At 37.1% G+C, this 26,643-nt stretch overlaps 1 protein-coding gene across 3 annotated transcripts in view; it reads right to left on the bottom strand.

The window, feature by feature from the left end:
- LOC149690712 (teneurin-m-like) overlaps positions 1-26,643 on the bottom strand; it is a 143,772-nt gene that overhangs the window by 44,495 nt on the left and 72,634 nt on the right. For 2 of the 3 annotated variants that reach the window (XM_089870324.1, XM_089870323.1), the window contains exons 4-6: positions 12,052-12,684; positions 5,867-6,052; positions 3,426-3,534 (exon numbers count right to left, since the gene is read on the bottom strand). In XM_089870324.1, the coding sequence (XP_089726450.1) occupies positions 3,426-3,534; positions 5,867-6,052; positions 12,052-12,684 (928 nt within the window). The remainder of the gene's footprint in view (positions 1-3,425; positions 3,535-5,866; positions 6,053-12,051; positions 12,685-26,643) is intronic. The other variant, XM_089870325.1, reaches the window with a different exon arrangement.

The following is a 26,643-nucleotide window of genomic DNA, read 5'->3' on the forward strand; positions in this document are numbered from 1 at the left end:
GACCACAACCTCAAAATGAAGAAGTAAAAAAAAGGAGGTCGTAAAAAACGAGATCACTTAGGAAAAAATTGTACTTCCACGAATTTATTCATTTCAAACATGAACTTTTATCTTTTCTCTAAAGTAAGAGAGTCCGAAAAACCAAAATGACAACTTGATTAATTTTTCAAAGAATCGATATTCGTGTGAGAATTGAAATTTGCAGAGTATCTAGTTTAATAGGTGGTCTTTGGAGAGATGGAGTGAGTAGAACGTAATGATAATATTAGGCCATTAAGGTTGCCCCTTGGAGATCTTCCCCAGAAAATATTAAATCTTGTTATATATATATAATATAAAATGGTCATTTACGTCTTTATAAAAACGTGAAAAAATAATTTGGGATCGCTTTCGAAGCTATATAGTATGTCTTGTAATGGGTTAAACAATTTAGAAATGAAATAAACGCGGACGGCGCTTGAAATTCTATCTACGCTTCTATTAAATTGTAGTGGGTCAAAAAATGAAGCTATCAGTTTAAATTTAATAACATATCCTAGAAGAAAAATAAATGCGTCAAATTCCAAAATGACACCGAAAGTTAAATAACAATATTACATTATAGAAATGGGTTATATAGCAACCCAAGTATGGGATGAAAGGGGTTATTTTATACCGTGTCTATCACATCATCACGAAAACCATGAGGAGGGTTTATAATATCATGGATATTTCCATAAAGAAAACCCATGGAAACGAGAACGGGATCTCATTCTTTATCTGACGTCTTCGCGAGCTTGATGGGCAAAAAATACGATAAATTTAACGTTGATGTATCAGTCCGCTTAAACTTCCCCCTAGAACTCGAGTACACGTCATTATTTTGCGATATTACATCATTTTCCCCATCATATTTCGACTTAGAAACGGGGATTGGTTAAGGAATTCCAACGTCTGTTTCGTCAATATGCACAATTGCAGGAGCTACCAACCTGCGTATTCTACAGCCTCAGTAATACAAAGTCTAACTTTGTATTCAGTATACACTTTGGGAAGAGTTAGGTCTCGTACACCTAGCTAGTGGAAGGGAATTCTAGGGATGTTGGCGTGTGAATATGTCCGCCGAATAAACTGATGGAATGTTTTGCAGGAACCCAAAGCCATGAGGGTAAAGAGGTGGCCTGGCTATTAGAATACCTTTATTACCTCTCCGTGTGACGTAGTCCAGGAGAGGTTCTGTAACGGCCGTGTCTGTGTGTGTGTCTGTCTGTGTGTGTGTCTGTCTGTGTGTCTGTCTGTCTGTCCGTTGTTACACCCACGTGACCGCGTTCGCAGTTTGCGTATCGGAGCAAACGTGTTCGCCATTTCCGAACTGCTTTCACAGTCACGGAAATGGCTCCTCTACTTGAGTTCTCACACCACCATCTTCTGGTCTTTGTCCATCCCACACGGACACCAGTCTGTTCTTACTGGCTTCTAATCACCACCATCTTCTGCTCTTTGTCAATCCCACATTGACACCAGTCTGCACTTACACTGGCTTCTAACACCACCATCCACTGGTCTTCCGTCTATTCCACATAGACACCAATCTGTATCATTGGCTTCTACTCCATTATCATCGTTTGGTTTTAGGATATACGCGGCGATCAGCTAGGGTTACGAGAAACGTCTAGCCTCCCTAAGGTGGGATCGCCACCAAAGGTTTTCGCAATTGCGCTTTTTCCTTACTATTATAATGGAAACGAATCGTATATATACCCCAAATTTGAAAAAAGCGGGCAAGAGGGGTACCCTTAACTTTAAACGTCAATATTAGCAAAGTTTGAGAAGATAATAGGTATAACTTTATTTTAAACGATTTAACTATTATTAATGTTAATTATTGAAGATTAAAATAATTAAAAATAATTATATTTATTTAAATATTAAAGATAAACCTCTGGTGCAAAGAGAGAGATTATCATTGCCTCCTATATCTACCAAGGCCCGTGCATGCGATATATTTCCTTCATTGCCTCTTATATCTATCAAGGCCCGTGCATTGTGATATATTTCATTCATTGCCTCCTATATCTATCAAGGCCCGTGCATTGCGATATATTTTTCAAAACAACAACAAAAATGGGAAACCCCAACTCAGAAACATAATAACGTTTTCATTGGATACTTTAAGTTTATATAATCTTCTTGACACGGAGAGGTAATATTTTGGTTTTCCCAACTTGGTTTTATTACGCCTTTCCCAGGTGGTTCCACCCATACGAAGAGGGTAATTTTGAACAAGCGCACTTTCTCGGGAATGCATCACGAATTCTTTTCACATACACTCAGGCTATAGGATATCCCTGGGGGTGAATTACGGAACTATATATACCAATGATACACGATTGGATACGACCTCCCAAAGTAACCTAACACCATCTTGCACGGTACTCGAGAAAAAGAAGGAAAAGTGTAGTCGTAAACGCCTTAGCATCGTGCACCAATAAAAGCCTGTATATCATGAAGAGATGTTATATATAATTCATCCATGAATATTCCTGAAAAGGGTGCTGTTATAGTTGTTTCCTACAATATTATAGGTATGAAGGGCCAATACTGTTCCTGTAGCATTATTTAATCATAAACTAATGGTATGAAAATTCAGTGCGATGATATTCAATTTAAAATTTAAAAATGGAATATTTAAATTTAAAGATAAGATAGAAATTCCATGAAATCAGGCTTGAGGGGGGGGGCGGTATGGCACCGTTAATTAACTAGATATAAAAATATTGGTCCACGTTGAATATGGTTAAGTCATCCTTGTTTAGTTAAAGTACACTCTTAGCATAATTACCAAGCTTATCTATATAGAAGGTATATTATAAGACGGAAAATTCTAATTAACTGGCCAGAGCTTTCCCCCCATCTCTCTGTCCCTTTCTCTGTGTTAAGTCAATATTAGGATAATCTCTTTTGGATGCTAAACCCCGGGGTCATGCTAGTGGCGACCGGCGTATTCGTTCTCTTATGGATTAATAAAACTATCTATTAATTTCGAGTCATTGAGAAAATGAACGAGGACTCGACTTACATCATCCCAGTTGGCGGGATACATAGAGAGAGAAGAGAGAGAGAGAGAGAGAGAGAGAGAGAGAGAGAGAGAGAGAGAGAGAGAGAGAGAGAGAGAGAGAGAGAGAGAGAGAGAGAGAGAGAGAGAGAGAGAGTAAGAGAGAGAGGAGAAAGATAGGGGGTATCGGTTTCAATTAGTCTAAAGGAGGAGAGTGGCTCGCAAATGTTTGACTCGCGGTCATGGAATCAACCCATTACAAAGATGAGTGTATTCTCCCAACCCCCCGGTTCGTTTTGACTAATTACTTTACCCCAATGCATTGTCGGAGTCCATCAAAATATGGTTTAGAAAATAGAAATTAATATTGAAATATTAATATATATCTTACCTTTCAGATTCGACCCTGTTGTTTAATTGAGAATTATTTCTTTGATTTTCCGTATGATTAGACTCCAAATTATTATCCAATAATGGTTTGGATTGCCCATTCACCAAATCTGAAATTATAATTAGATTAAATTAAATTTTAATTATAGAAGACATCATCTGGATCAACTCATCATTTGTAGAAAGACAGAAAGAAAAAAAACAAAATAAGTTTTCCTATTTGAATTAAGACGCCTTTGAGGCTAAATTATACAACATATCATTTATTTTAATACCAAGTATCTTATAAGATTCCGAAAACTCAAACTGTCATAGAAATCGACTCTATAATTAAACCGAGTCTGAAATTTTCGCCATACTGAACTCGAAAATTCATATATATTACTTCTGTATTGGCGGGGAAATATATATAAATTTCGTACAAGTCGTGGTTCCTAATGGAAATGAAGCTTTCGTTACCAGGAGAGAGAGAGAGAGAGAGAGAGAGAGAGGGAGCGAACCGGATGGAAGAGGAGAGAAGTATACGGTTACCAAGGCAACGATCCCCCAGGAGGTTTCATCTGATTATATAACACACACCATCTTAGCCTATATAAAATAATTTACATCCAAGTTTCTAAACTAAGAAGTGAGATCCTTGCCCTGAACTATTGTAGCTTTGTTCCGTAAGTCCTCTAAGCTTAGTGTAGCCTAAACTTCGATTAAGATTAGTTTACTTATGTTTTGTGTTCTCTTTCAAAGGAAACCGTAGCTCCGATATTTATGCTTGATTGGAGAAAAAGGGGCCGAACCATTTTGATTGGTAAAGGCGACAACTTCTCCTCCATCTTCCCATTGCTCCTCAGCTTCTATTTTCTCCACATCCTTGTCTATGTATATATATAAGCTATGGTCGTCTGGACTACTCCCTAGAGTATTTGCTTATTATTCCGGGGATCGGGGGTTCAAATGACCCATGACAAGCCTCGCACGCGAGATATACGAATCCCTTTCCCGGACCACTAAAGTCGGCCATGACCCCTCTGAATAGCGATTTCGGGTTTCGTAATATTTAGGTGTACATCTGCTTGGATTCGGATGCAATTCGGTAGGCCTATATAATACAAGTATACAATTTAGGGGACTCCTTGACAATCATCAAGTTATAAACTTCACCTTCGTAATATCATCAGGAAATGAACAAGGCCTAGGCCTAGGTCTACTAAGAAGGAATTTCAAAATAACTAAAACGGAAATAAATATTGTAAAATAATTCTGAAAATTTTAGCTTTTTCTTATTTTGAAATATCTCTTTGAAATTTCTAGGGACATATTGCGTGGACAGGATGCTATTTTAGTTAGCATAAAGTGCAACCCACACCCACAAAAAGCTCTTAATATCATAAAAAGATAATTCTAAATTTCAAAAATAAAAATGAGGAGACGAACAATAGAATCGGAGGATGTGCATGGCGGAAGCAGAACGAAAGAGGGGCAAAAAAAAAATATTACGTCGGATAGGATCATCCTAGAATAAATTCATTCCTCCCATGAATATATCTCATCATCTTGATAAATAACAATGGAAGTTCCCTCTCACAAATTTTCGTATAAAGGAGACCAGTTTCGCGTAATAATTAAAAAAATTCGCGAATGGTTTAGTCCTCGCATGGATGGGTCGTCTACGCCGTAGCAAATTGACACTCGAATCTGTCAAGGCCTAAAAATGAAGAGCGGAACTCGTAGTTTTTTAAGCTATGAGTCAGAAGGGGCCTTTTGCCATCCAGTTATCCATGAATTTCTCCCTGGTTTTTTTATTTTATTCTTTAATAAACGCCTTGTGTACCAAGAGGGATCGCGAGGGAACTCTAAATGTCACCAGTCAAAAAGAGGAGCTGATGGAAGTACTAATGTGGTTTGTTGCATGCTCAGTTCCTGCCAATATACAGTTAATACTATACTATAGAACGCGGAGAATGCTGGGAAATCTATATTTCCTTAGTGATATGACGTCATTCATAAGCACCTCATTTTGACGGGGCGGTGAAATTTGGCAAGGGGCATGCAGCAAGCTAGCTCTATAAATTCTTCTCAAACAACAGGTCCGTCGACATCTGTTACATCTGTTCGGTTCGCGCCTTCTCTCTTAAACCTTTAAAACAAGCCACTAAGGTGAATATTACACCACCTTTTTGACAACACGTGTGTTTGAAATGGCGCCAAATATATATTTTTTTGGCGCGCGCGCCAAGCCATAAAATAAATGGCACGTGGATTTTTCTGTATTAAAAAAATTGTCGCCTTGTAATACAAGTTGGGAATGAGGTAGGGTACAAGCCTTTTTGAAAATTTGAGGGAAGCTCAAATAACCAGTATCTTAAGTTTCGATTCCAATGGGAATTAATTAACGCTATTATTCTTAATAAAAATTAGTTAATGAATTAAAAGTTCAATTAAACTTACCCGGTTGGCTGTAGGCTGGTAATGGTGAAGTCAGCATGGTAGGCAAGTAAGGAGGTTCCGATTCGCATTCACTCTCGAGGTAACCCAAGCGAGGCCTGAGACCGAAGGCTTCGATGTGTTGAACCGCTGTTAAATTTCGGGACGGGACAAGCGGAGGAGCCGGTTCGGGAGGACTGTCGCAAAACACTGCGTGATGCCACAAAGAAAGAAAGAAAAAAGAAAATAATATTAATTCTCAACCATCTAAACTACTATGTAAATCGATTTCAACAAGTTGAAGGGGGTTTTTCTGAATTAATACGGATAGGGGGGGGGCAGGATAAGATATAGGGGCCGGGACATGCATACACACGGGGCCTCTCGCGCCTTTTACGAATTACCCAAACCCCAAAATAGGCCCCCAAAAGTAGAACTAGTTTTGATACGTGAGAGAATTCTGCATACGAAGGATTTATTAATATCAAAGGGACCAACGTATAAAACCACATCAGTATTACCATATCGTTGAGAGAGAAAAAATGTAATATGAGAGAGTGAAAAGTATACTAAACCTAACTGGAATTAGGCTTAGAAAGAAATATAAATTAATATTCAACGGTATTACGAAGTATTCATGGCTGTATTGATCTTAATTAAAATTAAAAAACCAATTAATTTAAGTACAGAATAAATTTAAACAAAATTATTTCAACCCAAAATAGCACCAAATGAATTGAACCCAAAAATAGTACCAAATGAATTGAACCCAAAAATAGCACCAAATGAATATAACCCAAAATAGCACCAATTTTAAAACAAAACTTCAACAAACAGAAAAAAATAAAAAATTTATATTTTGAAAAATTCCAATCTTTTTTTTTAAAAATAAATTTTCTGATTTTAGAGTGAGATGAAGAAAAAAAAAAGAAATTGGTAAGAGTAAGCTCGGAGTAAAGATAATGAAAGGATAGAGTAACCGGACTCTTCTCCTTCAATTTTTTTTTATTTTAAAAACAGCACCATGGTGCACTGGCGCTACTCTAGAGGAGTGAGCCAGGGTTTGCTGAGCACACTATATATATATAAGAGGGTTCGGATTACCCCAAAAACTCATCCCTAAAAAGAATAGGAAGAGGATAGTTGATGGGAGAGAGAGAGTACCAGCACCACGAGCGCGCGCGTTAAAATTTAAATCGCCTCGATGGGATGGTAACCCGATACCAACCCCGCTTAGAATATTATTATCAAAAAAAAAAAAAATTGCATGCCTCGAAATTCCATACTAAGCTGACAATAAGCCATACAACGAAACGTAGACGAGCGTAGCTTTGAGTGTAATATAATTTCCTCTTAAAATACGGTTTCAAATTGAAGACGCTGATTTATTCCCTAGGGGTTAGGAGAAACAGAAGGGGTACTTTTTTTTAAAGCCATGATATAGCGAATAATGTTAAAGCGCAATAATGTCTAATATGGTGAATATTATACCCTGCCATTAGAGCGTATTTCAAACCAGACGGAATTTGCTTGGAATTGGATAAGTTTCGATAACGAGTGGGTGTAATAATAGAGTGGAATATTGCGATTGAATTTTGAAAGATAATAAGAGTACAGACAGACGTTAGTGGCAGAAGTACACAGCTCGTTTATCAAAAGTTGAAAGTATGGAACCCTTTCGACACGCTAACCTCAAAATAAGCAAGGGAAAAGTACACTAATGAGTAAAACCAAGGCCTAAAAAAAGGTCTCAATTTAATTGTTAGTATTCCAACATTTGGTACCGAAGTAAATATAACCATAACTAACCAGGCATAGCAAACCAATAAATGATAAAAATTCAATGGATGGGAATGGTTTACTTCGGTTCCTTGAAACATATACGAAAAGAAAAAGTAATGATCCTTAATTTAACGATTCATCTACGTCCATTTGACTGTAATTATTGTAATTGTAACGATACTGGACACGCGATAAAACTTTTGACCATTATATTTATTAAGACGACATAATACCTATATATTATAATTTTGCATGGAAAAACCCCTTTAACGTATCAGCTGTAAAATAAAAGTTTTGTTTTACAAAAATAATGATCCCCTAGTCCAGTCCAGTCCGGTTTATTTATTTATTTTAATATCAAAATATTTAAAATATGATAAGGGTTTTTTTGGAGACCAAAATAAATCGAAGTATCGACTTTTTGATCACAAAGTTGTCACCGACAGAGAAAAATCATTAAAAATAAAATATACAGGGGCCCGAATCCCTCGAAACAAGCTTATCAAAAGAAAACTGAAAGATCTCGCCAGGAGAGAAAATCGTTGTTAGGTCTAAAACTATGTTCGCCATGGAACCATTAATAAGTGGAAACCTAAAGTCTAGGATACATTTAAAGGCATACGTTCCCTTAACTTTCCTTTATTCACGAGGGCACCACGAACACTATCGTGTCACGCGCTGCTCCGAATCTAGGACTAATGGGGCGCGAGGCTTAAGAGTAAAAGCGGCAGAAGAAAAAGAGAGGTTAAGCTATAGTTTAATTCCTTCCAAAATAGTTATACGTCTTCAAAGGTACGATGGAAACATTAGCTTAACCTCTCGAACAGAAATAGGATGGGAAAAAGCAACGTAATGGCATGGTGGCCTATTTTTCTAGAGAGCTCAGATGGAGGGAGCTACAGACCGACCGAGGCTTAGCCAAGCTAGGGGGAAAAATAAAGGAAAAAAAAATAGGAAAAGTAAAACTTTGAGTATCTAGGAAGCCTAGCTTATCTTTAAGTGGGATGAAGAAACATTTATTTGGCTTAATGAGAACGTGTGAAGCAATTATGGCGCCTGAAAGAGAGAGAGCGAGAGAGAGAGAGAGAGAGAGAGAGAGAGAGAGAGAGAGAGAGGAGAGAGAGAGAATTGAGTCTAGCCAATTCGAAATCTACGCGTTCCCTTAACTTCCTAAACCTAAAACGAAATTTCTCTCCTTTTTTTCTTTCTCTCTTTTTCTGTTTAAAGGCCACTAATGAGTTTTGTGTGGTGGTTACCGCCTTTCCAACAACCAAATGGATTATAATTGAGATAAAGCCGCAGCGTGTTGGCACCAAATGCTTAATCGATCAGCGAAACATAGACTATTTTCACTAGAAACTTTAGCCAATTCGCCGTCTGACTTTCCTAAGCTTTATTTAAACCCAAAGCCTAAAGTTTTACGGAAGGATATAACAGCTTTGAATCGAAAAACCTTATATTTTGATTGATATATTGCTCCGTAAGTATTCAGACACGCAGCGAGAGTGACAGCTGGGGCGGATTAACACGCAATATTAAAAACCTCATAGAGACAAAAGTAGTATTTGAACAAAATGAAAGAAAGAAAAAAAAACCTTAGGAAATTCTGTCTTTTAAACAAAATAAGTAAGGGCTGTCGAGTTGACTGTTTCCAGAGGGGCTCAATCCCCACAGTATATACATTTGGAATTTAACAGGAAAAGATACACAGGACGACAGTAAGGACTTGGCATACAGGAATACATACAGCTCCAATAGGAATATCTCCAATGTTAATTTCTAAGCAGTTTTTGCATGGGCCGGCCTTGAGAACTTGCTATACGTCAACCGAGGTAAAATTCGTCTAGCATTTCAAATGTTGAGAAAACTGCTACACAATGATTCATTCCTATTAACTGTATGCATTCCCGGGCATACCATATAGTCTTTTTATGTCTTTATTGAACCCAGGCGAGCCCCGTCAACCCCAACCCCTGGATTTCTTCTGTACTGGCATTGAAATATCGCCAGGAGCTTACTAAGGGATTTTGCAACTTCTTTTTTTCACAATTCACCCTGCACCCTCACTGTATATCTTTCAACATACAAGATCCAACAGTTTAATCGTAATCATCCAAGCGATTCTTCTAGACTGTCTCTCTTCCCCCCCCCCCGAAGTCGAGGAAGTACAGGAAACTTTAAGAAAATATTCTAAAAGCGTTTCAATTTTAATTCGAACGCTGTTTTCTTTCCCTGTCCTCGCCACCAAAACCCCCATCCATTCCTTAAACTCTCTAAAGCAGGAAAAGAGAGGACACATCCTTATTTTTCTCTATTTTTCATTCTTCTTTTTATTAAAAACTCTACGCTGTTTATTTGCCCATATGTAAGGTTATCCTATTTTGAACGTGTTTAACTTCATGAAGCGGAAATATATTTCTATTTTTATTTTATATAAACGTCTGGGAATGTTCACCCAAAAGAAATTTATCGTGTTTATGTCTTGAAAATTCTATTTCTTTTAGTGTAGAAATAAAAAAATAAAAATAATGCGAGTAAATAAAATAATAATACAAAAACCAAATTAAACTATAAAAATAATAACAAAAGCTCATAGACAGAAACAAAAAAGTCTACATCTATAGTTCCCTCCCTCTGTTGGAAAATAATTAATAATATTGCAGGCTTCAATCAATTCTATAGCTATTGCAATATTGCTTGGATTTAATTTCAAAAGATCAAAGTATAGCTTGTCGTCTTTGAAAATATATTAGTAATAAATTTGAAATAGTTATCATTAAAATACGGTATTTTGACGAGGCTGACACAGTAAAGGATAAGAGAGAGAGAGAGAGAGAGAGAGAGAGAGAGAGAGAGAGAGAGAGAGAGAGAGAAAGAGAGAGAGGTTTGAAAGTCATTAATAATAACAGCCCGATAAATATAGCGTCATCGTCAATTGTCAAATGTCAAAAACGTAACATTCTCCCGGCCCCTCCCCTCTGTATAAGTACCTAGCTCGAGACTGATATCAATTTATACTCCCTTTATCTTATTCATTACGATACTACATATTCTCTTTATATACAGCATCTACCTCTACCTGAAGTTAATATTACTGGTGTAAGTGGCGTACCAATGTTTTCCTATTACGAAACCAACAACAGTGTACGGTAATATTTTAAAAGTCTTCAAATTATGTACTTTCAAAAATAACCCTTTATCTTTACAGCATTATAAAAGGATTCCCTTTACAGTTTTGGGACGGGGACAAACATTTATCGATTCTCATATAGTTGTATATAGGCAGGTCCCAAAATCCAAAGAGGGGTGGGAGAAGGGGGGGGTTGATTGTAGAAGCTTCCTCAAGTGGAGAATGATTAATTAAATTTTCCAAAATAAATAAGGGCGAGAAGGGACAGTGTTAAAAGATGCCGGTATAAACAGGGACATCATCATTCTACGGGGTGGACCACGCACCCGAAAATATTCTATCCTGTCCCAGGGACACCCGGTCCGCCTCGTTATCGGAGAGTGCATTAAAAAGAGATTTAGTATGGGATTTAAATTTCCGAAATAAACCTTTGGCCCAACCATTAAATGGTCGATAGATGGCGCTACTCCTATTTCAATATATAGGACAGCCAATAGCCTATAGGGGCTAACTGGGACTCCCCGACAAAATGGATTCCCCCCCCCCCACCAAACGGATGTTTAAGAGAACAGAAAAGGGAAAACTTTACTTAAAAAGTGCCCAAACTATCTGGCGAATTTAGTTGAAACCAACACGAATAACTTAACTTCAATAAATACGCCCCCTTCGTTTGCTTTTTTTGAAAGATTGTAGTCGTGGCGTCTCTGCGATTGAATAATATTCCTGTTAGAATTTTATCTATTCTTACTACAATGATTTATCGAAAATTTCCATAATGTTTAAGTTTTTTTTTCTTTTTTTTTTCATGGTCCCCCTAGCTTCATCGTTTGAGGGGGAAAAATATTATTCAGAATATATGATTAATGTTTTCTATGACGATTTCGTACAATTCTTTTTCCTTAAGGGAATCCATCCCAACGTGCATTGCGCCATCCAGAAATAAATGCGGTTTCTTTCGGCTATACGGCTTTTTTTCCCATTTATTTTTTATATTCGTTCCCTTTTCCAATCTAGGAATCATTTTCCAGGGTTTTGGATTCGTCAATCGATACCGTACCCCCGAAATACCGAAAAATACGCATCGATTACCGATCTGATTGGTTATTGGGTTACGAAACATTTTGTTTTCATTAAAGAGGCGCGAAGATTCCAACTTTAGTTTTTAATTATCGTGCACGAGAGAATAAAAAAGTTGCTAAGCCTAAATTAAAACTTTTTCAAACTAGGCTTAAGAACAAATGTCTCGTGTTTTAAATTTAGGATTTGAAAAGTCAAGGGGGCCGAGGCTTAAGCTTACCATTTTGGCTTTCGTGAATCATATCGCGTCTTCTGCTCATTGGTTCCGAATCTGTGTAAGTAGCGTCGGAATTATTATCCGACGTGGAAGTCGAGGATTGTTCCCGTCTCAAGCCGAGTCCCATTCGTGTCCGAGAAGCGGTCGGAGTTCCGCCATTACTTCCGGCTCCCGGACTAGTATCGCGATTGGTCGAAGTCGTCATGGCTCCCTCGCCATTTTCTCTATTGACACCACCACCACCGCCGCCGCCGTTGTTCCCCGTCCGATGATTCTTAGAAGTTCCGTTTCCGGTGGGACTTCTACCATCCCGACCAGCGGGATTGACCATTCGAAAGTTCGTACCGGAAGTCACCAAGGAGTTGGAACGACCTTGACGCGGTAATGAAGAGTAATTTGGGTAGGAGTTGACGAGACTGGCGGGGCCATTCGGTGTCATTTGTCCTCCTCGAAGACCGTTCGGGTAAGGGCGCGTACTAGCGTCGGGGTCGTGGAGGTGAAGGTCACCTTCCGATCCGTTACTCGCCGGACTGGTATTGCCGTAGTTCCTACCCGTTAGCAGTTCCATGGAGCTGTGACTGTAGGAGCGGCCGCTGCTGGTACTGCTGTTGCCTCGACCACCACGATTCGCCCGATCTGGAAAAGAGGCAAAAGCAGCGAAATCTCAGCAACGGCTCAACTCAACAGTTTAAGCAACAAAAACAATATAACTACTGAAGTATGTACTTAAACTCTCTAAATAACCACAAAAAGTACAGTCAAATAGTAATTCACTAAAACCTGACGTCAAACTGATTAAAAAAGTACACCCTTAACCCTATAATTGCGTTATAACTCTTAACAGAACGAATTAACGGCATCAAAATTAATCAAATTAGAGCAATTAGCGCTGGATAATAGTTGACAAGTTAATCATAATTGCCGCAACTATATTAGACCAGAACTTTTGTTTTAATTAACAGAGAATAATCTCGAATTCAAAAAAACCCTTTCCCATAGAAATTACATCAGACCTTTTGTTATCAGAAACTGAGAGTAAAACCATAGGGTTTACCATAGAAATCTAATCGTACCGTAGGCCTTGGCCTGCAGAAGAACAAGGAGAAGAAAAAAAAACACTTCAAGGGACTAAAACCGCTCGTAACGGAGCGTAACGACTCATTATCTTTGATTAATTAAACTCATTTCCTTAAACCCTTTTCCATCGTCTCCCTACCTCATTCTTCCCGCCATTTTTTTAACCCTAAGCCTAAATCTCCCGCGAAAAATGCCTCTTAATAATAAATATTATAGCACTTGATCGTAGTTGCAAGCTTAAAAGGGTTGGAATTTAGCGTAAGGTTAAAAGGTAAATTCTTTAGTTTCCAAGATTGGTTACAAAAGGCCTACAAAGAACTCTAAAACAAATAGACATTATAAATTATTCCCTAAGCCTTTGTCCTTAACCAGACCACAGTAAAATCTGATTTTCTCCTACCAGGGTTACTTTTCACCAATGTCCAATCTAGGCGGAAGGATATTATTCACAGTACATATTTACACTAAGCCCTAAAGTACGCGAAAGGTTATCTAATATTATTTCAATATTAAAATAAAATAGATCATGACAAGTAACGTCGTTTGAAATATTTTATTTTATTTTATTTATATATTTATTTATTTTTTAGAAAAAAGGGAAGCGGTACTTAAGCATGTCATTAGCATAAATATTTAGGGTCTTTCTTTCTCGTTCCTTGTTGCTATTTTTGGGTGCGGGGGTTCCTTTTGGTCCGGGGTTGGTGATTAATAGGACGTCTTGAAGTAAAGAGAAAACCGGTCATTGTTACAAGCTATATCTTTTGTCAAAGACGTTTCCTTTTTTTTCCTCCTTTTACAACTAGGCCTAGAGTAAAAAAGGCAGTACATCTACAGGAAAAATTACCCCAACCATCTTGCTGGACTCCCATGCAGAGCAACTTGAATGATGACCCAGAAGAATACTCCCTCAAAGCTTATATAACTAAGGCTATTTTGAGATGGTTTAAATTTGCTTAATATGAATTATAATGGAGAGGAGTGTGTGGCCTGCCCAAGCAGGGTATTTTTAAAATTATATTTTCTAGAATTAGACCCTGGTCCTTTTAGTCCTTAGACCCCCGTAAAAATATATTTCAGGTAAAGGAATTCCATAAACTCCAGCCTCCCACGCCCGCCCCCAAACTCTTTCCCACTGTAAGAGACAAAGTCCATAACTTGAAGTTTATCAGGTTTGACAAACTTTTCCTTTTTGTTCATTTTATGTTTAAGAGATTTTAACGATTAAGTACTTTAGATTGCAAACTTCTATTACACTCATTTGTACAAAGGAGTGGGGGAGGGGGTTAGTTCGTTTCCTCATCGCGGATATTAATTAAAAGAAAACGGAAAAAGACCCAGGAAGGGAAAAAAAGAGAAGAGGAAGAGATGGGAAAAGTAAAAAAAAAAAGGTGGAATGGGAAAAAAGCTGTCGTTCCAAGCATTCGACATTTATCAAGCGTGAAATAGGTTGGAAATGTAATCGATACCAATCTACCCTCTACCTTCAACTTCAACCCAAGTTCCAATCCCATCCTTGGTTCGTAGTAGTTCATCTCAAATTAAGAGTTCATTGGGTTAAGATTACTTTCATTAATAATTAGAAATTGTTTATATTTAGAATGTATTCAAAACAAACACAAAGCTTCCTGAATTTAATTAAGTTACTTCTATTATTAACCTTTTAATTAGAATCCGGGCAAAGAGAACATTTAGGCGAAATCAACCCCATGTTAATCCTACGGCCCCTGTAGAAATGTTTCACACGCAGTACATTCCTGTTCAGCGTGAAGCTACCGTGCAGGAGCAATATTAAAAATATATCCAAAATAAGAAACTTTAAAATATTATTCAATAAATTTACTTTTGGAAAAATTTTGATTATAGTATATTGCCGCAATAGGCTAATTCTCCAAGCTGCTTAGATACTATACATAATACATTAAAAAAGAAAAATCAAAGCTGTAATATTTTCCCAAGCTAAAAATACTTGTAAATTATGCAAAATTAAGTTCGTTGGGAAATTAACAAGGGCTAATCAGTACGTGTTTTTGACGTTTCATCAAGGCAAAAATTTTTGCTTCAAGGAATAATTAACAAACTTTTCACCATCAGTTAGTTATATAAGTACTTAAAAACTAGTCAGGAAAAAAAAACTGATTTTTGTAAACGAGGCTTGAGCTTTCAGCAACAGAATTTTTGTTTCTGCACAAATTATTCGGGACCAGACGAAATTTTGTCGTGATTAGCATAATACTTTGCGAAATCTCGTTAGAAGCTAGCCACTATGAGAAAAGGGGTGAGCTGCGAAGAGTGCAGGGTTGTGTTAAAAGAGATGGGACATTTAACTGGCACTTGGTGCGTCCACGAACCAATTAACAATTTAACCGGTCGAACCGGGTCTTCACTTTCATCGCGTCTATGAGTCACCCAACGACTATGAAGGGTTATATAAAGTCTTTCGGACATGCGCACTAACTAACTTATTGATAAGTTAGCTTTATAGTACAACGAAACCGTAATTACTGACCCTTTCCCATTAAACCCTGTATACTTTTAATCTCAACCACTACATTACTCCTCCGTCCCAACCAACCAAATAACCACTTTGAGTTGTCAATATTACCAAACCTAGTATTAAAGAACATTCCAACTGAGATAACTCAGAGTACGTATGAAACTAGAACTACGTCAAAATATTATTCATCTCAACACCAATTTTCCATAGTTAAAGTAAACCAAACCAAGCTTATTTTCTAAGCCTTGGTTTCGTATCTATTTCTACATAGAAAACTCAAAGTGACCCTTGCGGAATGAACCCTTACACGCCAGGGTATGTTTACAGTACAGAAAATTTAACGTTGTTTCGCTTACAAACGATAAACGTCAGAATCTTCGGCGTAAAATCACGATTTTGGCTGGAAATTCCGATAAGAATTTTGGTGGGTTTTCCGTGGATAGGGGGGGGGTGAATGGGTCCGTTTTGTATTATGCATTATGCATGAGGCAATGTCCCTCCCCTCTCCTTCACCTATACACGAAGCTTAGGCAGATCGCTGGCTAAAACTGACTGTTTGTATTACGTGTAACAGACGCCAGTAACTTGTTACTTAAGCCTTTGGAAGTGCATCGGAAAATATTAACGGATATGATAATTAGATAGGAACTAAAATAAGCAAAAGGTTCAATGTATATAACTAGGGTTAAGTCAACATTCTAGCAACGAGAGGAAAGGTACTGCCGTTAAAATGTGTTGAAATACTGCATGAAGTAGGTTTTAATTCACATTCAGAGTGCGTATACCCTCTCTTATTCCATAAATGGAGATATTGTTATTATCATTATTTCAAAGAGGTTTTATTTTAATTTGTTTTATCTTGTTAGTGCCGATAAGTTTCCATTAACTATACGTATACGAATATTTTAATAAAATAATATAAAATTTAATTTCATAGCTACGAAAATTTAAATTAATTTTATATATATAAATATATCTTTTGATGGTTTTAACCACGCCTCTTTTAGTCTACTACAAATGGCTAGTTAATTATTACTATATTAATTAACTGACCTATTTTAAAATTAAAATTAATCACCGAGTATTTTTCAGTATTAAACAACGCCAATTAATTAAAATTGTCTATTCATTATCGATTTTGTAACCTCATACGATGTAACCACGCTATATTGCACAAAACAAGCCCTATTTCCCAGAATGAAGGGTATAATTTTCAAAGGTCTAAAATGGAGTCGAGCGCAAACCGACCGAGACAAAATAGCGAAAACGGGTACTGAAATAAATAGGGAGTCATACCATACGACGGGGGCTTCACCCCAAACCCTTTAAAGCCGCGTTAATTGCACCTATAAATTATCTATAAACACTATAAGGTTCCAAAATGATAACAGTGCTATATTCATCTCAGCCCTTTGAATAAAGGATAAGTTGTACAGTATGGGATTTACAAATAATTACCATAGCCTTTAACATCATTAACAATTTAATAGCGAATATTTTTAAAGTTTAAAACAAAGGGGGTCGCTTTTAATAAAAGCCGAATTAAACTGGGGTTCACCCCCGCAAATTAACGACACGCAGTTCGCTGATTCAATATAAAGTCAACTGTACTGTAATGGCAACTCCAGTCTTTGACTGCATTAATCTCTATGGAAATTAACACTAGCTGCTGCTACTCTTGAAATCCGTTCACGATTATAAGTTAATGAAGAACATGTAGGGGACAAGGATGAAAAATTAAAAGCTAGTTTAGCCTTGTACTCATTAACTCTATAAAATGGACAACCAACAATCTCGAGACTTTGAGCACGCGCAGACAAACAAATAGACTTTTTTTCAAAAATAAGCCGGGATAGTTTATAAGAGTTTAAAATTTAATTGGGTTAAAGGCAGGGAAGAGATGGCTCGCATCTCAAAACAAGAAAGCCTATACAGTGAAGAGGATAATTTTGCAGTAGAATTCGTCCGCGCGAATTAATCTTAATACTTTTGGTGGCAATTAATTTTTAACTCGTGGCAAGAGGCAATTAAAAGCGCCTTAGCTTTAAGAGCAAATTATCATAATTCATTCTTTAAAATTTAGAATGAGAAAAGAAATCATGCGAAACTAAAACAATCAAAAGTATGCAATATTAATCCAGTAGAAAGAGAGCCGTAACCCAATTTTAAATTAAATTAAATTAAATTAAACTCAATTAAATAATATATTTATCATCGTAATATTTGAGTGGGTTGCTCCAGACCCAAAAATTGGCATAGAACTACCTTTCAAAGTTAAATAACTACCTTAAATTTAAAATGAATGAAAAAAGGGGTAATTTTTGGTACGATCCATAATAAGTAATTTGAGTCTATAAAAATAACTAAGCTGTGGTGGTAGATCGAGAGAGGGGGGGAGGGGGGAAGCCGTTATTGCTGATAGCCGGCAGTGCATTCTGGGTAAGTACCTAGTAAGGAGTAATAATATATTTTGACGGAGGCGACGATAATGGCGACCGTAAAAGTAATCTCTTCGGACATTTATTCTCGTGTTTGTCATATATCGGTCCGATGATTTTCCTTCCCCACAAAAAAAAAGAAGAGACCCCTTTTCTAGGAAGGAACGAGTGTGATACCAGGAGAGCACATGCAATTACAAAAATTGCATATTTTGCCCATTCCAGCGTGGAGAATTTCTATACGCAAGAAGTTCCTTTTTAAGGCATTCCAGAAGGTCAGGTCAAGCCAAGACCTCGAAACGTGATGAGATGGTTAACCCAATATTTTTAACCTTACAAAGAACCTGCTGTTACTCCGATTACCCTGACTTGATTTTATGGTTATAAATGATTCTCTCAACAATCTGATCTACTTTCTTTAAGAGACATGGAGGGTGGAGGAAAGGAGAGTGTGTGTTGGAGTTGAAGCTATTAGATTTGGGCATTAGTTGTGTCACTTTTCTATCTGGCTTCGATAGTTTCCGCCCAAGCGGTTATTGCGTTATCCTCCGTCACTTCCTATTATATCGGGTTCGCCTCCTTTGGTCCCCCCTCTATAGGGGATAAAAGACACCTCTAGCCATGACGCGTCCCTATCACCTCCTGTCCCTTGTCCCTACACACTTCCCCCGCCCCCACCCATATCTCTAGAAACGAAAGAAAAAAGAGAGGATTTTCAGAAATATTGTTAACTCAAAAAAAAGAACGAAAAACTTCTTCGGACATTTTCGGCAAGGGGTTTCTCTTTCGCATGGTGGTCCTTCTGTTCCTTGAGAGAGAGAGAGGGAGAGAGAGAGAGAGGAGAGAGAGAGAGTAAGAGAGAGAAGATGGGAAGTTTTATCCTTTCCGATTTATTTGGTCGTGTTTTCCCCAAGTATTTTTTTCCTCTGTTTTTCTTTTTTTTTACGTATTCTATAGAGCAAGTGAGAGGTCCAACTATTTCGATTTTTATTTGTTTCGGTCTGTTTTTCGATTTACAATGGTCTTTTTACTTTTTCTCCCAAGAACTTTTTGTTTGTTCTTTCTCACCAAAGCAAGAAACGATATCAGAAATTCATATCAAGAGTTGTAATAAATGTTTACTCTATTCTACAAATATATTTTATCTCAATTAAAATTTTATATCCCTTTGATTTCAGAGTATCATACTTATTTTCGTTATTTTACTTATATGTTATAATTGATATTTTATCTGTTTGATCTGTAGTTAATTTTGTGTTGTTCGGAAACTTCTTCATCTTCATCTCTTATCAATTCCTTAAAATATAATAAATTTTGGAAAACAAAGTCTCAAAGCATCTTGCCTTTTCATCTTTCTAAACTTTTCTTTAAATTAGTATCAAATCAACTGTGAATTTATTTTTAACTAACTAGAATAGACTGTGGGAGGGACACAGATTGGTCCATTGTTTCGAAGAGAAATAATATACAATAATAAAAGGACCAAAAGATGTTATCGTCTCGGGTGTGATTGTAACAAAAATAAGAGGAGAAAGAATGTTACGTCAGAGAGAGAGAGAGAGAGGGGGGTGGAGCTAAAAGGGTCGAGGGTGGAAAGGTTTCAATTAGAGATTGAACACGGATTCTCGATTTCGGAAACCAAATACTGCATGCCGCTACACGTTCAAAGATGAAATGGGGGCAGAGACGACCTCTTTCTCTCCCTCCCTCCCTCCATTTGTAGAGGAGGGGAAATTAATACAAGAGTTCAAACGAGAAACCGGACAAAGTTTAACACTGGGACACTGGAGGACGTCTTCAGTCTACAAGCCTATTCAATTACTCTTAAGTCTCTCCTTCCTCTCTCTCTCTCTCTCTCTCTCCGTATATTGAGGCTACAATTCTAATTATTTCTCAGATTTATAAAGATTCAACTCAAAAAACTCAAAAGTTTCAATTAGAGAAAAATGAGTAATTAAAATAATGAAGTTTCAGAAAAATTAATTAACTGAAGAATTAAAGATTATAGTTAATGAATCACTCTGTATTTTGAGTCATGGACAATATAGTAAAAGTCTGTAAATAACTGAACGATGTTGAAAACATTTCAAACAAAAAACTATAATGAAATTACTTTAAATAAATAAGGTTCATTAATTTTATAGAAGACAAGACACGTGTTAAAAATCAACCTCGCATTGTAACCTTTGACAGACAGACACGGGGGTGGGTAGAGGAGGATGGGGAAGGAGATGAAGTGAGTTTGCTCGTTTCTCCAAAAACAAATCTAGATAAAATGTCACGTTTTCCTTCCCAAAAAGATAAGTAACCGAAAACTTTTCATTCCCGCCCAATTCCACTTTGACTTGGTCCTTCTTTTAAAAGGGGTCGAACGGCTTTAAGTCGGGGGAAAACTTAGGGCGTGACAACTCAAGGTGGCAACGGACCAAAAGTTATCGCTTCTCTTTTAGGGGGATTTGCCCCCTCCCCAATCTTCCATGCCTTCGAATGAATACAAGAAATTCTGGGTAGGGCGGATGTCAGGATTCGATTGCAGAAGCGTGTAATCAAACATTGATTCGAAGGAGACATTTTAACACTGGTTGCTCCCCCCCCCCACCATCCCGAATGGCCCCCCAATGAAAGACAAGGGAAGAAGGAATGAACGAATGATGTCCTAATTAGAAGCCCCCGACCAATTCCACGAGGATCAATTTTAGATGTTTTCTTAACCGGAGCTTGTCTAGTTGTACCTAATTGTTAGGGATATTAGCTACCACCTCTTTCTTCGTTTGCTCAGATCAGAGCCAGATGTCGCCGAGAAGAACAACAAAGTGATAATATCGGGTAGCAGAATCTTATTTAATCTAGAATGAATTAAGTAAATTTGACCTACTTCTGAGCTAGCTAAATATAGTCGCACTAGTGAAAGTACCTTAATTCAACTAAGTTAAAACAATTAAAAATAATTATTTTTCGAAAATTTTAAACATTGTCCCTGTACAGTAGCCTCAAGATGAACATCAGTGTACCGCGGGTAAAAATGTTTTACAGGGGCCATAGGATTAACATGGAGTTAATTCCGCCTGTAAGCTGGCTTCACCATGAACAGGAGTGTATTGCGGGTAAAACATTTTTACAGGGGCCATAGGATTAACATGGGGTTAATTCCGCCTGTAAGTTTGCTTCACCACACTTACCCCAAAAATTAAAAATTATTTATTACTCTCATTATTATTATAAAAATTAATTATTTACTTAAATAAACACTTAAAAATTAATTCTATAATATCCCATAGCCATAGATATATTCACTATATAATATATACCATAGAAATTCACTTAAAATTATACATATATGTATATAAAAAGGACGAGGCTAAGAATTTGAGTAATTCAGCTAATAAGGCTTAATTAGGGCGTGAGTGAGAGCGTATGGGGGAGGGGGAGGGGTGGCGAAAAAGGGGATAGAACCCCTCAAAATTTAATGAGCTCAAAAAGCCTTTGAACGAAATAAAAGTCAGCTATTCCGCCATTCCCGCTCCGCACCGCATCTCTTTGATAATGCTAAAAACCTTTGAAATAAGAACCAAGGCCTAAAACGGTGTAGCCAAGGCTTAATAATGAACTCCACCATGCGGGGAAAGTGAAATTCATCCATAGTTTAAAAGTAACCGCACCGCGCGTATTCTTTATTAGCAAAGTACCCAAGTACTCAAGATTGCTTTACTGAAAAATTTAGGAGGCACTTGTTCTTTGCCGCTAGGTCTCTACCAAGATCTCATTTAAGTTTTAATGAAGATGGTTTTAGTTAGACTAGAGAGATTTTTTATATATAAATCCCTTTTTCCCAAGAGCCCAATATTCTAAAATTAATTTCAAGATCTACAAATAGGTTATATAAGACTTCATAATTATTTAAAGGGAATATAAATCAAACTGCTGCCTTCTTTGCTGATGTAATAAGCTTAATTTACCCCAAAATAATGATCTGTTCCTTTAATACAAATATCATTAAATATACCAACCATTTCTAGACTTATCGTGCAGTGACATTTTGACCCCTAGCTTATAAAAATAGCAGAGCAAAATAAATATAATTAATTTAAAACCTGGAATTATCTATTTCAGTAACAAAAAAAAAATCAAACCATATTTCTCTTATTTGAATATGAAAATCCCATAGTTATAGAAATCCGATACACGTTTTACCATCGTATGTTTTATTGTTTTTTATTTATTCTATACTAGTGTCCGAACTAAGACTATACTTTTCAAGGATTGTATAGAAAGCTCTCGATCGCTAGCTAAAAGAAAAATCTATTGAAAATCGCATTACAGCATCCATTTTATCCCTCCCCCCTCTTTTGAAAACCCGTCTCAACCCTTTCCTTTTAAAAAAATAAGCGAACCTGAAAGCTACCTAAAGCGTTTTTCGATTTATTTTGCTTCTAAAACGGAAAAGGGGTTTCGTTCTTTTTTTGTAGACCGAGTTAAATTTTTGAAACAAAATCTATAGTAAAGTAGGTGGGTATACTATATAGTTTTGGGTCTGTAGCTAAGCCTCGGTCCTTGGGCTACATATATATAAAAAGGAAAAAATCCTAAACTGGATCTTTACATCGCACGCTATAGTATTTTCATTTTTTCGATATCCTGAAATTTTTGGTGTTTTTTAACGATAACGAAAAAGAAAATAAAGAAAATTGAAAAAGAATCACGCGCAAAACACTCTACGCTAAGCCTATTTTAAGCCAAAATTGTTAGACCTATTTTTCTTTGACTTATAATCTTAAAGATTTGGAAAGCCAGCCACTTAGATCCGCGTGAAAATATCTAGAACAGCCACCCCCTAATAGCTTTGAAATTTAATATACTTCTAATATCATAACAATAATTTTTTCTATTAAAACTGAAGTTATTAAAACTCCGTTTCAAAAACATTTAAGTCTAAAAATCGAGGGGCTAATCACTCCAAATTTTTCCGTAAACCGATTACGCTGAGCCATCAGAGTTTCGTCACCATATTCTATTTCTCCATTTCCCAAAACAATCCCAACTTCTTAGCTCCCGCCTTCAAAGAGAGAGAACTAAAGAGAGAGAGAGAGAGAGAGAGAAGTTATCTAGTAAAATCCCAAAGGTTGTAACGAGGTCTTGTGTCAATTTCCAACCCCAAGATTTGCGATTGGGAAGTAGAGGGGGGGGAAGGGAAAAATCCCTAAAACAGCATTTTTCCATCGGTTAAAGCTCGAAAATCTAAGCGAGCGAGAGGGGGATTGCTTGCCATTCTCAAACATCCACTTTTGTAAAAGAGGAAGTAGGAACTAGGTGCTTGGCTAAGTTGAAACCAACGGAAAATCTAATTCCGGGTGCTGTTCCGTTTTTTTTCTTCTTCCCCCTCTTCTTATTTCTATAACGCTGATTCTTGAAAAGCAAAGCACACATAAATTTAGAGAAACACTCTCAAGATCAGAGGTATTTTAACAAAAGTTTGTAATCTTGAAGTAGGCCTATGCATTGTTATTTTCGTCACAGCTCAATTTTTTTGTTGTTGTCAAAGAAGTATGGTCTTAATCTTACACGTGTTGTTTTTATATTATCACGAGAAAGTTTGTCAAATCTCGTGACGAATGACTTTACACTAAAATCTCGTGAAAACTAAATTATGATATCGATGAAATCTCGTGAAAAAAATTATAATATCGATGAAATCTCGTGAAAAAAATATGATATCGATGAAATCTCGTGAAAATAATTCTGATATCGATGAAATCTCGTGAAAAAAATTATAATCTCTCTTAAATCTCGAGAAAAAAATTATTATATCGCTGAAATCTCGTGCCGTTTAGAAGGTTAGATGATAAACTTCTAGGAACGTATGGTTTTCGCGCGTTTGTTTGACTTTTGAAAAAGCAGAGGTTTCCAGTTAGATTCGCTTCCGACAAAAGCGAGGATATATATAACAGGGCTCGGCAGACTGCAGACACGTCGTACATGTACGTAACAGTACACCTCCAAACAAGTCGTTTTCAAAAGCGTAAGATCTCTTCTCAAATACAAAAATTCCGAAGAGAGAGAGAGAGAGAGAAAAAAAAATCTTTTTCTTTATAAGCTAGAACCAAGCTAGAATTGAAACGTCTTCGAGTCGAATTCGCCAATGAAGTACTAGCCGAATTCTTTATAAAAATCAAGCCTATATCGAGCCCTTTTCCTTCATTAACTGTTCCAGGGCGAATATAGAGAGTAAGGTGAACTTTTCGCCATTCGAATTCTAAAGCTCTTTAAGTTAAGCCAATATTTACTCTTAAGCCTAGGAGTGATGCCTTCCAAGTTTGCCTGTGCTTCGTTTCGCGAATCATCCACCCTTAATCTTCCATAGGAAAAATCGTACGGATCAATTCCAAACTAACTGTTTCGAATACAATGTATTTTCAATGGGAGAAGAAACTTCCCCTCAACAATACCAATTGATTGATTCAAACTGGGATGAACCTGATTTGTTCTGGGATCATCTCACCCTCGATATTCAGTGAATATTACGCTATAGCATACGGGGGTTTGTTCGGATTAAGTTTTTCAGCGTTGAATTTCGAAAATGGGACGAAACTGGATTGGAATATACAGTAAAAATCGGGCTAAAATGGACAATATTCGGGGGCACTTTAACCGAGGGTACGTACACTTCAGATTACCTTCGGGCTTAGAGAGGCAAAAAGCGTTAAACTGGTAAGAAAACAAACTTCTCCGGTATAGAAATTCCGTAACGTAACTCTCCCACCCCCTTACAAAACTTGGCCTTTCTATCTAATAATAGGCTTACGTGATAGGCTGTAAATCCCCAAGGAGGAGTAGGAAAAGGGGACGAAATCTTTAGATGCGTGCAACTCCTCTTTGGAGTTTGGGCCAGAAAACGCCGTTGATCGAATTTAGACCCAAAAAATCTCAGTGGAAAAATATTGTAAATTCACTTTTAGACAAAAGAAATAGAAGTTCTGAAAGAGTATACGTTTGAAAGGTAACTTTTTATCCCCAAGGTAGGTAAATATTCGGTACTCGGAAATTAATAGTCAATTTATCCATCATTCTATTTGCTGATTGGTTCTCATTTAGAAAGATAACCCCAATTCATTTCTTGAAAGAATCAATTCAGACATACAATATTTTCCCCTTAAATCCTAGTATTTATCCTTATAGAATTTCCCTCCTACATTTTTCTTTCAAGAGTCAGTCAGAGTCAGGGAGAGAGAGAGAGAGCGAGAGAGAGAGAGAAGGAGACCTCACGTACTTTGTTTGAAATGCCTGACGTGCCTTAGGCGTTTTTTATCTTTCCTAAGTTATATAGGTGTATGCCCCCAGACGCCCGATGCGTGAATACCATGGAGTAACGCGTGGCTAGCGTGATACGATTTTGAGGAAGGGGCAAATGGGGGCACGCGGATCCCCTGACTTCAATAGAAAAAAAATTAATATCAAAACTCTCTTCTCTTTGTTTTAAATTCCCTCTGTAAATGTTCCTTTAATCCGAAGGTCTCTCTCTCTCTCTCTTTCTGGCATTTTGCACGATGAGCCCTCTAATTATTTTTCAACGAAATTATTCGCGTTCTTTTTTTTTTGGCTTTTCAATTGAGGACCCTTAAAGATGATTTCTGAGCTTCCAATGCCCCTAATTTTAAAAATTGATAAGTCACGTTCACGAGGGGTTTTTACTATCCGAGGGGTTTAACACTTTTAAACCCCCCCTACCCAAAAAGGGCGATATTAAAAACCATAGAAGTGCAATCAAAATTGTTCTAAGGCGACCAATTTAAATTCGAATTTTATATCGATTCATGAATGCAGTCATAATATTTATCTTAGATGGTCAAACCAAACCCGCCCTTGACCATCTATGTCCATCACTCAACAAACTTGGAAGCAATTAACAACGTATAATAAAAAAAATTACAGTGATAAGCAAAGAGGTTGGTCGGTGCTTCAAAAATGAAATGGTATGTCTGGACGATTATCACCGCGGCCAGATATTAGATGGACAGTTTGTCCTATATACATTCCCTACCCCAATCTACATAATGAGGGACAAAACGAGAGTCGTCCAACTCCCCATCAACCTTACGCGTCCTAAAAATTCATTCCAAACGCTTCGGGCAACCTGCACCACAGCTCGTTTCCATCCATTACAATACGTTAATATCAAACGCTGTCCAAAACTCGCGCATTGCAAATTTAAATTGGTAAAGAGAGAGAAATAAGGTGGTGTTCGCACTTACGGATACTCTCTTTGGAAAAATTGCCAGTAATTACACCTTTTTTTTTTCATTAATGTGTCTTCTACGCCCTTTCCCAAGTGAACTTGAACCAAACTATATAGCTATAGGTCGTCTTCGTCCATATTGTAATTAGAATGTCAACCGTGGAAGGAGGGTGAGGGTCGGTATAGGGACACTGGGTTCTAGACAAACGAGGAGTTAGGCATCTACCGCCTTGTCATTTCATTATTTTTCCGTAATTAAAAGGGTTCTTACTCCTCAAACCCCCCCTTTCCATCCAGACTCTATCTTACCCCTTACCCTCATTGACGTAGACCCTACCCTATTATAGCGGTAGTAA

This window comes from Phalangium opilio, unplaced genomic scaffold (genome assembly GCF_054372755.1).
Source record: "Phalangium opilio isolate 3A_F unplaced genomic scaffold, DU_Popi_V2 ptg000031l_1, whole genome shotgun sequence".
Taxonomy (NCBI): domain Eukaryota; kingdom Metazoa; phylum Arthropoda; class Arachnida; order Opiliones; family Phalangiidae; genus Phalangium; species Phalangium opilio.